Genomic DNA, 12,988 nt, shown 5'->3' with positions numbered 1-12,988 from the left:
GCAGCGGTAGTGAGGTTGGCCCAGGATCGGACATTGTTTCGTTCTGCTGTGCATGGGGTCACTATGAGTCGGTACCGACTCGATGGCACCTGACAACAACAACAACATGTTGTTATTAAACAAGTCATTTAACTTCTCAATGCCAGAGTTTCTTACAACAAGCTTCTTGGGAATATTAAATGAGATATTCATTTCTTTCAAAGGACCTAGTACAGACCACAAACCCAATAAACAGTCTATCACTTCTACTTACTAATACACACCTCATAGACCCATGATGCTAAAGGAGACTTTTACTCTTATGTAAGGGAAATGTGTCATTCAATTTGAAATCTGTGTAACTCATGTTAATTATGGAATTCTATTATACCATAGTCTTGTTGTGTGGTTGTGTACCAAGTTAATTCTAAGTCCTAGTAACAACAGAACAGGGCAGATCTGCCTCATAGAGATTCCTAGGATCTCATCTTTATAAGAGCAAATCACCGGGTCTCTTCTCCCATGGAACTGCTGGTGGGTTTGAACTATCAACCTTTCAGTTAGCAGCTGAGTACTTAACCATTGTGCCACCAGTGCTTCTTTAGATAGCCTTCGGCCCAAAGTTGTTAAGGAAAAAACATACAAAAGAGGTGGCATTTAAGCTATGTGTCGAAGGATGAAAGGGAGAATGTTGAAAAAGCATTTAGAGCAGAGGGAACAGTCTGGGCAAAATTCAATTAAATGAAGTATTCTGTGTTCAGGGAGAGGTCAACAGCCTGAGTGGCTGAACCTACAAGGAACATGGTTGTGGACGGAGCAGGGGCAGACGTGATGGAAGTAGAGAGAAAAGAGCCTCAAAGGAGGCAGGGCCACGTTACGGAGGAACGGGGAGGCACGGAAAGAGCTTGAGCAGGATTTCTATGAAGCACGGTGCCCGGCACCCGGTAGGGCCTCAGAGTAACACACATTTGCTGTATGACTTACTCAAACTCTCTTTTTATTGCTGCTAACCTGGGCGACTTTGTTTTGTTTCTCCAAAGGAACACAGTGTGCCCCTGACATCAGCGGTCCTGCCAAGAGAAGGCTACAAAACACTACCAAATCCTCAGAAGTCAGAATGGACCTATGGCACCTCAGTGTCTCCAGAAAAAAACAGTGTCAGGAGCTTGCCTCTGAGCGGCCTGGTGGAAGAAACCAAGCCAAGCCCTTTTCCCAAGTTTGTCTCTGAGTATACTTCCCCAGAGACCTGGACAAGGTCCCTCCGTCCACAACAGTATAAAGAGGTGTCCCGGCAGAAACAACTCAGTCTTCCAGAAATTGCTGCTTCTGGCCTCCCAGGACCCAGGAAGGAAAGTGTTAGCTACAAGGTTCCCTCAAGCTTTCTGGTTCTCCACGTGGAACAGCAAAACACTAGGCCAAACGTTTATGACATCCCGAAAGCCATATCCAGCGTTCCTGGGGTTACAAAAGAGCTGGACAAAGTAGATGGGCCCACAGGGACCGCTGCGTGGTTTTCCAGATGGGGTACATCTGTGTCTCCTGAAACAGACAGGTTGTCGGTTTCCAGTTCCGAAAGCAGCAGGGCCAGCCTGGCGTCTTCCTGCTCCTCCACGTCCACCGATTCCTCCTCCAGCTCCTCCTCCGAGGAGTCACCAAAGGAGCTCTCCATGGACCAGAATACAGCCAAGGAGACGGTCACGGCCCTGCAGCACAAAGTGGCTGGCGCCGTGGAGAACTTGATGCTCTTCGTCAGCAGGAAGTGGAGGTTCAGAGAGTACCTGGAGGCCAACATCGATGCAGTCCACAGGGCAGTGGACCACACAGAAGAGTCTTTAGGAGAATTTCTGGATTTTGCCCGAGGGGTGCAGGAGACCACCTGTAACCTCATGGATAGTAACCTACAGACCCGGATTAAAGAGCAGCTGCAAACTATCTCCTGTTCCTATCAGATCCTACTCGAAACCAAGAGGAGTCTGGACAGCTGCCACTGGAGTCTGGAAGCTCTTGTGACAGACAAAATCCAAAGCAGCCCGGATGACCTTGAGACATTTGTCACGGTGGCACGGATGGTTCCAGAAGATACGAAGAGATTTACCTTCATGATCATTGCCAACGGGAAGCTTCTTTTTAAGCAGAACTGTGACAAGGAACAGATTGTGCAGTTGGCCCCAAATGCAGACCAGGAGGTTGGAAAAGGCCTCCTGCTCCCCCACGTAGAAATGGAATCTCGCCAGAGGAGCACCGCTTTTAATGAGGAAAGGAGCGGTCAACACGGCTCTGAACTAGCTTGGAAAAAGAGAACCAACGTCTGCGGACAGGTGAGTTCCAAGTTCCAAGCTCCCAGTGGTAGAACCAGGGGGATTTCAGTGGTCACCTGGAGTGGTGGCCACAGAGGTTGATGCCAAGCATCTTTCTACGAGGCATTTTGGGAGATGTCGTTTCCATATTCTGGAAAATGGTATTCACAAGAGCAGAATTCTAGATGCAACCTATTAGCAAGTGAGGTAAATACTTTAATATTGTTGTTGTTAAGTGCCAGTGAGTTGGTTCCTACCCATAGCAACCCTGTATAGGGTTTCTGAGGAGTGGCTGGTAAGCACGAACCGCCGACCTTGAAGTACAAATGACTTTGCAGTCTAGGGCATTAAACCACAGCGCCACACCACAACTACAACTTAATATTAAGGCAGGTTAAAATAATAATAATAATAACAAAATGATTGCTGCCAATTCAATGCCAAGTGTCAGTGACCTTACTGTGTCAGAATAGAACTGTGTTCTGTGGGGTTTTCAGTGACTGATTGGGGGGGGGGGGGGGGGGGACACCAGGCCTTTCTTCCAAGGCACTTCCAAGTTGACTCCAACCTTTAATCTGTTTGCTAGCCACAGAGTGTGTTAACTGTTTGCACCAGAGAGTCCATTAAGACAGACAGGTCAGCATATTTTAATTTCTTCTGGAAATGTTTAGAGTTCTGGTTTATCTCTGACAGTGGAATTAGAAAGGATTTTTATAATATGTTCTTTGAGTAAAGTTTTCAATCTCATCATCAAGTTTCCTTGCAATTAGTCACGGCCAATGTGTTTCTAACAAATAGAAGAGGAAGTAGAAACATTCTTCCAAATTGTTCAGTCTTAGTAGCTTCCAGACTCTTGTTACTCTTAAAGGCTGTGTTAAGTAAGACACTTGAGGAAGAGAATGTTTTGTTCAGGAATGGTGAGCCTCAAGAGATCCCAGCAGGTAGCATGAGAAGCAAGATGGCGCCACCAACCCTAACAAAAGGGCAGCCTTCTTACTTAGCCTCAGTCCTGGTGTTTGGTATAAATGCCTTTTGGGGTAAGAACAGTAACACATTCCAGAGAAGCTAGAAATCTGGACATTTTTAGCTTCCCAGTTTTTTAAATATGTGTGTGTGTGTGTATGTATGTGGTTGTTAGATACTGTCAAGTCAGTTCTGACTCACAACAACACTACATACAACAGTCCTGAATGCTGCACCATCCTCACAGTTGTTGCTGTGTTTCAACACTGGCGTCTTCCTCTTTTTTCACTGACCCTCTACTTTACCAAGCAGGATGTCTTTCTCAAGGGACTAGTCCCTTGTGATAATACGTCCAAATTACATGAGACAAAGCCTCGCCATCTTCACTTCTAAAGAGGATTTTCTGGCTGTACTTCTGCTAACAGAGATGTGCTCTTTCGTTCAGCAGGCTGTGATATATTTAACATCCCTCACCAATACCCTAACTCAAAGTTATCGATTCTTCTCCAGTCTTCCTTATTCATTGCTCCGCTTCCGCAGACACATGAGGCGATCAAAGTACCTAGGCTTGGGTCAGGTGCACTTTAGTTCTCAAAGCGACACATTTATTTTTCAGTACTTTAACATTGGCCTTTTGTAGCAGGTTTGTCAATGCGATTCAGCATTTCATCTCTTGACTGCTGCTTCCATGAACGTTGACTGTGAATTCAAGTAAAATGAAATTCTTGACAACTTCAATCTTTTCTTCATTTATCATGACCACTAGGAGCTTGGTGACTCCACACGATAAGAAATGAACTGGAAACCACAAGGTCTACGGTTCAAGCCTGCCAGCCACTCTGCAGGAAAAAGATGAGGCTTTCTGCTCCATCGAAGATTTAAAAGCCCTGGAAACCCCATACAGGGTCATTATGAGTCAGAACTGACTCAGTGGCACTTAACAACAACATTACGATAACTTATAAAGTGTGTCTATTTATACACATATAATTCTATGATTTTTAAAAATACTACGTAGGCCATGAAATTAGGCGGCGTTGATAGTCAGCTACCAACAAGTTAGGGTTGTTTGTCACTCGAAGTGGCAAACACAAGGCCGAATGTTCAAGTTAGAAAGCGAACTTAAAGAGCTATTGGTTCTTATTGTGACTCACAGCGACCCTATAGAACAGCATAGAATTGTTCCATGGGGTTTCTGAGGCTGAAATCTTGACATCATCAGGTCTTTGTGCCACAGAGCGGCTGGTGGATTCCAACCGCCATGCAGTTGAGTGCTTAGCCCACTGTGCCACCACAAAGCGCTCTATAAAAACCCACCCACTACCAGTGAGTGGATTCTGACTCGTAGCCATCCTCTAGGACAGACTAGAGTTGCTTCTTAAAATTTCCGACACTATAAATCTTTTGTCTCAGCTTTCTTCTGCAGAGCTGCTGCTAGATTTGAACCACCAGTCTTAGGTTAGCAGTCCAAGAGAGTCCACCAGGGCTCCAAAAGCATTAAAACCATTCAAGTTGGTCATTCAAATGGTTTCTATTTTTCAGAAGTTATCCAACAGAGAAAAAGAAGAAGAAAAACTCCTCTCAGAACAAAGAGCAGATAAAAACAAGGACTTAAGAACCCAGGTAAATTACAATGCTTCACACTCCAATAGTTCCCGTTTTAAAAGCTTGATTCTTAGAGACAGTTCATCACGCTACGAATAATTTAACATTATCACCAAGAGAGACCCACGTGGGGGAGATCCGGTGTTGTTTGCCCAGTGTTCCCTTTTTAGCAGCGGGAGGAATCCTGGGGGGTGGCTGTGGACGAGTGAGATGGCTTTGGGTGGCTGCCACCTTTCCTGGGGGTGGGCCATCATGGTGGTAGCACTCAGCACTAAGTCATAGCCCGGCAACACTCTCTTTTCCTGCCTCTGTTTCAGTTGGGGGCTTGCGGACCTTGGGTATCTCTTTTGTACTTGATGTTGTGTTTCCTTTTTGTCCCTCAAAAATGCTGTCATTGCACCTTGTTTTTCAAGACATTCTTTCTTTCTTTGAAGCTGTAATTGGGTGAAGGTTTCCAGAACAGATCCGTTTTCCACTCAACAGTTCCACACACATTTTGTTTCACTTCACTGATTGCGATCCCCACAGTGTAGCACCACACACCCCACCTCCTCCCTGGGTCCCCCATTTCCATTCTTCCTTCTTTCCTGACCATTCCTGTTTTGTAAGCTTTGTTTCTGGGCAAACGCTGCCTGCTGCCCTCGTGATCTCAAATGACTGATTACCCTGAGGCCCATGTATCTCCCTAGCTGTTACTGTTCCCTTTGGAGGCCTTTGTGTTGTACTGTGGAGATTGAACCACCGCTAAATTCAGTCCCAGGCCTGAAAGGTGACTGAAGACCACAGTCTCCAGTGTTCCATCAGTCTCTGTGCAACCAGTAAATCAGTCTGCTCTTTTTTTATTTATCATTTTGAGCTTGGGTCCACATTTTCCTCCTACTTTATCCAGAATCTTATAACGTGATCCCTTTGAGAGCAGTTGGTTGTAATAACAGGCGACTGAGGTTCATATGGTGAGCATTGTAGCTGACTTTTGTTCTGAAGTCTTTGTTTTTCCATATGTCTTTCATTTTCATCACTTTTTTGGTTCGGGACAGGGAGAAAACCAATAGCTGGACTTTAGATGGCTGCTCACAGCTTTTAAGGCCCCCGGTTGCTGCTCACCAAATTAGGATATAGAACATTAAAGCAGACATTCTTTACTAGTTAAGCTAAAATGTTGTTGCTTTCAGAAGACTTCAGGGAATTTTTTTGGTTTAAAATTTAAAGATGATCTCAGGGCAATAGTTTCAGGGGTTCATCCAACCTCTGTGGCTCCAGAAAGTCTGGAATCTGTTATTTTACAAAATCTGTTCAGCATTTCCTCCCTTTTGGTCAGGATTCTTCTATAGATGGTTGACAAAAATGTTGTTGTTGAGTGCTGTTGAGTCAGTTCCAATTCATAGTGACTCTGTGTTTCCAAGGTATGGCTGGTGAGTTTGAACCACCGACCTTGCAGTTTGCAGCCCAGTGCTTATCCTACAGCACCAAGTCAGGACTAACCGAGCATAATTCCAGTTCTTCGGGTCTCATGACAAAGGAGGCAGCTGTTCGTGGAGACAATTAGCCGCACGTTCCTTATCTGCTTCTTATTTATGCCTCTCCTTTTTCCTCTACTGGGCCTCGGAAGGCCACTTGCAAGCTTTTAAAACCCCAGGGACTATGAAACAAATAATTAGGTTCTACCTCCTAGTTTACTGTACTTTATTTTTATTGGTTGCCTTCTGTTTGTGGAAAATGAATGAGCTCTTCCATTTACCAATCCCAAAAGTTTCTTTGAAAATTAATCTAAGTAAAAACGAGGATATTTAAAGACAAAGATACAGAAAGTGGGACTTTAAGAGGAAGGAGGAGAGGGCAGAACATGCACTGGTCGCCTGTGGGTAGCTGAGGCCCAGGAAGAAGTGAAGCTGTTCAGTAACCTGGACGCTGGGAGCTAGAGGGGACAAGATGTTGAATGTCTTAGACAAAGTCATGAGACCTCAGAGGGAACCCAGGACGAGAACCCGAGTCTCTTCCCCAAACCCCAAACACTAAGCCTGGGCCTGCCATATCATTGAAAGTCATGTTATTTTGTTCAACAGAAAGTGTGTAGACCCATGATTCTTCTCACAATCACCTATAAAACAAACAAACAAAAACCCCAAACAAACCAGTTGCCAGTGAGTCAGTCCCAACTCATGACAACTCCACATCTGCAGAGTAGGAGTGTGCTCCAGAGGATTTCAAGACGGTGACCTTTCAGAAGCAGATACTCAGGCCTCTGTGTGGTTTTGAACCACCAACCTTTCAGCTGGACTCCTGGTGTGGTGCTGTAGGATCAGCACTGGACTGCAAACCACAAGGTCAGCAGTTCAAACCCACCAGCTGCTCCTCGGAAATCCAGTGCAGGGTTGCTATGAGTGGGAACCAACTCGACAGCACTTAACAACAGCAATCACAACCATTCAGCTAGCAGCCAAGCACGTATCCACGGGCACCATGCAGAGACTCCACAGTCACCTGCAGGACTTGGGGAAACACAGACGACTGGCCCCACTCCCAGAGTTTCTGATCCAAGAGGTCTGCAGTGAAGCTCACGCATGTGTATCACAAAACTAGTCCTCAGGTGCCGGGGATGTTGATGCTACCGTCTAGGGACCACCTCTGAGAAGCACTGCCCGGTGCTGAGCATGTGTCTAGGTGTGGAAAGAGGGCACTATTGACCTTTTGGTGGGCACTTTTCCATTGTGCAGGATAGACTGGTTGGCATCCTTAGTGTCCTGCCTACAGTCTACACTGTTCCCTTTTCAATGTGCCAAGCAAAAAATACGAGGGGGCTTCAAAAGTTTGTGGATAAATAAAATCTAAAGGTAATAGCATTTTCTCATGAGCCCCCTCATATGTCTCCACACATTTCCAACAACCCAGGTTGAGAACGGTGGTATGTTATTCATTTACCCATCGTTAATGCTTTCAAACTGTCGTTTTTGGTGCAGTCAAGTTGATTCTCTGACTCATAGAAACCCAGTATGACAGAAGAGAACACTCACTTAGTGTTTCCTTTGTTGTCGTCTTCACTGGAATAGATGGCCCAATCTTTCTTTTTTTCAAGCTTGCTGTTGTTGTTAAGTGCAGTGGAGTCGGTTCCAACCCATGGCGACCTTGTATAGGGTTTCCAAGGAGCGACTGGTGAGCGTGACCCACCGATCTTGCAGTTCAAACGACTTTGCAGTCTGACGCATTAGCCCACAGCGCCACATCAGTACTCCCTTTTTCAAGCTAAGATACCAATATTCCAATACCTAAATTGTTGTTTTTCATTATTCATTTCATCTCCACTGCCCCAATAGAATTCATCTCCACAGATACCAGATCTTTGCTTTGCTTTGTTTTATTAAAATAATACTTGTTTTTATTCTCCAAACATAAAAACGAATCATGAACTTTTCTCCTCTATCTTGTTTCATATTTGTCTGTCTTATGTCATACTTACTAAGTGTTTTCAGACTATGGGTTCTGAGATCACACAGATAGATGAGAATATATGTTGAATCGGTTCCGATCTATAGCAACCCTGTATAGAGTTTCCAACGAGCGGTTGGTGAGCTTGAACTGCCCACCTTGTGTTTCAAAAGGACCTTGCAATCCAGCGAGTTAACCCGCAGCGCCACGTCAGGGCCCATACAGTTTAAAAGAAGAATGAATTTCAGATTTAGCGGCTCCGGATGAAATTCACTAAACGAGTGATGAAATTCACTAATTGAGTGAGCTTCCGGCAGTCCCCCGTCTGCTCGGCACTTCTGTTTCCTCCTCTATAACGTACTAAGGGACTTTCAGTCGTTACCTGTAGTGGTCACCACTCAGCTAGGTGCTGGGTGTCTTTCAACAATGTACAGGCTCTGGGTAGATATCGGCTCCATAATCCAGAAAATGAAATTCACCGAAAACAAATATTTTAAGATTAAGGCCGGTAAGTCAGCGTATTTGGATTTCTTCTAGAAATTTTTGGAGTTCGAGTTTACCTCTGATACTGGAATTAGAAAATGATCTTTTAAATATTTTTAAATATGCCATTTGAATACAAGTTTCCTTGCATTTTTGAAAGGAAAAAGTTCAGTCATTTCATTGTCAAGGTATTTTTTAGAATAGGTTTGGTGCAAGTTGCTGAGAAAAATGAGTCTGTATGTGTATGTGTGTGTGTACATATATATATGCAAGTAGGTTACAGAAAGTTCATGGAAAAATTCCATTAACTTTCATTCTCCTTTTCCAGAAACCTTTTCAAGCCGCTGCATATGTGTATGTAGACACACGCACATCTAAAACCAAACCAGTTGCCACACAGTCAGTTCCAACTCGTGGTCACTTGTGTGTTTCACAACTGTGCTCCATAAAGCTTTTAATGGTTAAAGTGCTATAGAGAAAACACTCAGCCACAAGGCTGGTTTGAACCACAATGTCAGCAGTTCAAACTCACCAGGCACTCCTCGGAAACCCAACAATCTTTTGTTGGGGAGCCCTGGTGGTACTGTAGGATAAGCACTGGATTTTGAACCACAAGGTCGATGGTCCAAGTCCACCAAACAGCTCCAAGAGAGAAAGATGAGGCTTTCTTCTTCCTTAAAGATTTACAGCCTCAGAAACTCTATCCCCAACTCAAGGCACTTAACAACAACAATCTTTTATAAAGGAACCCTGGTGGTACATTGTTTAAAGTGCTTGACTGCTAACCAAAAGGTTGGCAGTTTGAACCTAGCAGCAACTCCATGGGACAAAGATGTGGCAATTTGCTTCTCTAGAGCTTTGCAGCCTTGGAAACCGCATGTGACAGTTCTACTCATCCTCTAAGATTGCTATGAGTCAGAATCCACTGGGGGGCACTGGGTTTGTTTTTCGGGTTAATTTAGATCACTGAGGCCCCTCTGGGTGGACTTGACATATAGTCTCGTATATATTTGACGTATCTATCAAACCCATTGCCGTAAAGTAGTTTCTAAGTCCTAGTAACCCCATGTGTTTCAGAGTAGAACTCTGCTCTCTAGGGTTTTTGTACAGAGGGTCACTGTGGGTAGGAACTCGGCAGTACTTAAAAACAGCAGCAGCCTCCTGGAAACAGATTGCCAGGCCTCAGTGGTAAACAAATGTTGTGGTATTGGGTTTCCAAAAAAACAAACTGCTTTTTATTACAGAAGGTCTTACAAACTGCAAAAAAAACAGGAAAAGAGGCAACCACAGCCTGCCGATTGTATCTCATTCTTATCTCTTGTTTCTTCCCCTGCTCCAGAATACCAGCTCTCCGATCACCCAACCTTCAAGTCAGCAGAATATGGAGAAGAAAATCCGCCTTTCTGAACACTGCCGGCTGTATTTCGGGGCTCTCTTCAAAGCTCTCAGAGTGATTACCAGCAGCCTCAGTAACAGCCAGCCCCCAGAGACCTTCGTCACGCAGAGCAAGCTGGTCATCGTGATCGGGCAGAAGCTGGTAGACACGTTGTGCAAGGAGACCCAGGAACGGGATGCGCGCAACGAGATCCTGAGTTCCAGCAACCTCTTGTGCAGCCTGCTCAAGAGCCTGGCACTAGCCACCAAGGACGCTGCTCTCCGCTACCCGAGCCCCGCAGCCCTGCGGCACCTCCAGGCCCAGGCTGAGAAGCTAGAGCAACACACAAGGCAGTTCCGAGGGGCGCTGCAATGATGCTTCCGGAGGGCCTCCTTCCCCTGTTGACCGCTTCACACCCAGCACCTGGGCAGCTCTGCCCCGTGGGAAAGAGCCAGCTGGGGACACCAATGGTCTATCACTGCCATGGTGCCCAAAGCCAGTATTACCGAGTGGCTATGCAACCCCAGAGGAGCCCTGGTGGTGCAGTGGTTAAGCACTTGGCTGCTAGCATACAGGTCTGGAGTTTGAACCCAGTAGCCACTCTGCAGGAGAAAGATGACAGCTTTGGAAACCCGATGGGCAGGTCTACCCTGTCCAGTACATCACTGTGAGTCAGCATGGACTGGACAGCAACAGATTTAAGCAACCCCAGGACACTGGCTAAGCTCACACAGGGCCAGGGAAGTGAGACAAGTTCATACAGTGCCGGTGGTGTAAGTGATTTTTCAGAAACCAGTTTTCCTATCTGTGAAATGTGTGCACCTTTTCAATCCATTCAACACTTACTCACTGACCACCTGCTACGTGTGACTACTTCTCGGTGCTTGAGATGGAACAGCAAACCAGAGGGCCTGCCCACATGGTGCTTGTACTCCAGTAGGGGAGACAGTGAGTGCCAGCAAAGAGACATGTCAGCAACATGCCAGGGTTGATTGGTGAAAAAATAGAGCATAGGAAAAGACTCATTTTCAAAAGGTTCATTTCTTTTGCATCTGTGAGAAAATGTAGTGTGTTTTTTGTTTTGGATAGAATTAATTCTGTGATAGTGATACAAATTATGTACACTTACCCCTCACTGTGGAGTTCTGATATGGCGCTGTGAGCTAATGCACTGGACTGCATAGTTGGTTTGCAAGTTTGGCGCAAGCTCGGTGGTTCAGTCTCACTAGCTGCTCCTCAGAAACCCTATGCAAGGTTGCTAGGGGTCAGAACCAACTTGATGGCACTTAACAACAATAACCCCTCATTTGGAGTCCTGATGTGGTGCTGTTGGAATAAGTACTGGGCTGCAAATGCAAGATCGACACTTCAAATCCACCAGCCACTCTTGGAAACCCTAGACAAGGTCGCTATGGATCGGAATCGACTCGACGGCACTTAAGAAACAACCCCTCACTGATTGACTACCTTGCTATCCAAAATTTTATGTTTATGGCAATATGCCAAACCAAACCCACTGACGTCAACTTGGTTCTGAGTCATTGGAGCACTGGTGGCACAGTGGTTAAAGCACACCACTGATCACCGAAAGGTCAAAGGTTGAAAAAAGGTGTGACAATTGGCTTCCAAGAGATTTGCACCTTTGAAAACCCAATGGGGCAGTTCTAATCGGTCCTATAGGGTCGCTATGAGTGTGCATTTACTTACGACAATAGTAAGCAAAACATATAGTAAAAAATAGTACAAATTCTGTTTTGCTCATTAACTACCTACATCTGGCAATAACTCGCACTGAGGTGTGAGGCGAGAGTCATGTTGCTATGATGGTTCAGGCTAAAAGCCAACTTGTCTGAGCCATGATTCTCTGTGGTTTGGCAGTTATATACCAATTTTATTTGGCAGTTATATGATAATGTGATTTGGCAGTTATATACCAATTTGATTTGGCAGTTCTATAATAATGTGATTTGGCATTTATATAATGATTTGATTTGTAGTTATATCATGTTGTGGTCATCCTTGATTTTCACATAATGACCTGGTTTTTGGAACCTAAACCACTGAATAAGTGGAGAGTGGTTGTATCTGTGTTTTGTACCCAATATATATAAATATATAAATAGATACATAGATATACATATATATTTATAGTGAAACTTGTGAGAGCCGAAATTCGATGGTACTGCCTCATTTTTCCAGATCTTGCCCGTTTTCCACCTTGGACAGGGTGCTACCTTACCAGTTTTTATTGCTCATTTTAGTGGAAGATTTTGAGAGTTCCTTCTCTGATGGGTTCTACATTACACAGGTTCCAGCTTTCACAGGTTTCCTATATACACAGGTATGCACTTATATATGTGTATATAGATAGTCACACATACATAGGTATGCGATTTCACCTTAACCTAGTTAAAGATATGTATTATATTTACAACTTAACATGTTCTGCTGGATTCCCTGTTAATTTATTTTTGTGTATTATAGAGTCTGTGTTGATAAATGCAGTATGCTCTGTCAGAAAACGTTCATACATCAACAGTCTCAAATCCTCTGTTGCAATTGATACGATTATTTAAATACAGTCATGGATTTCAACATTCTTTGTAGCAGTCCTTTCTTTGGAAAAGTCTTTGATCTATATCGTCAGTGTTTGGATACTCGGGTCAAGTCAACAGCCACACCCTGTTCCCTGCACAGAGATGCAGCAGAGACAAACATCTGTGCACAGCCGGCTCGGGGAAAGCCAGCCAGAAGCGTGCAGTGTGGGCAATATGAACATCGCTGGGCACAGATCTGGAAGTTCCGCAGAACTGCCCTCAACTCAAACCACCTCCTCTTCCTCCCCTGACAGTTGTGTCTTCAG

The 12,988-nt window shown here is 44.7% G+C and overlaps 1 protein-coding gene across 1 annotated transcript in view; it reads left to right on the top strand.

Moving 5' to 3' along the window:
- The window catches only part of CASS4 (Cas scaffolding protein family member 4), a 51,476-nt gene extending 40,976 nt beyond the window's left edge, over positions 1–10,500 (top strand). Inside the window, exons 5-6 of the mRNA XM_006839318.1 lie at positions 1,020–2,297; positions 10,090–10,500. Coding sequence (XP_006839381.1) covers positions 1,020–2,297; positions 10,090–10,500 — 1,689 coding nt within the window. The remainder of the gene's footprint in view (positions 1–1,019; positions 2,298–10,089) is intronic.
- The last annotated feature ends 2,488 nt before the right edge of the window (positions 10,501–12,988 follow it).

Source organism: Chrysochloris asiatica, unplaced genomic scaffold (assembly GCF_000296735.1).
Source record: "Chrysochloris asiatica unplaced genomic scaffold, ChrAsi1.0 scaffold00023, whole genome shotgun sequence".
NCBI classification, from domain to species: domain Eukaryota; kingdom Metazoa; phylum Chordata; class Mammalia; order Afrosoricida; family Chrysochloridae; genus Chrysochloris; species Chrysochloris asiatica.
The sequence above is the reverse complement of the archived record's forward strand: the minus strand, read 5'-3'. Positions and strand labels throughout refer to the sequence as shown.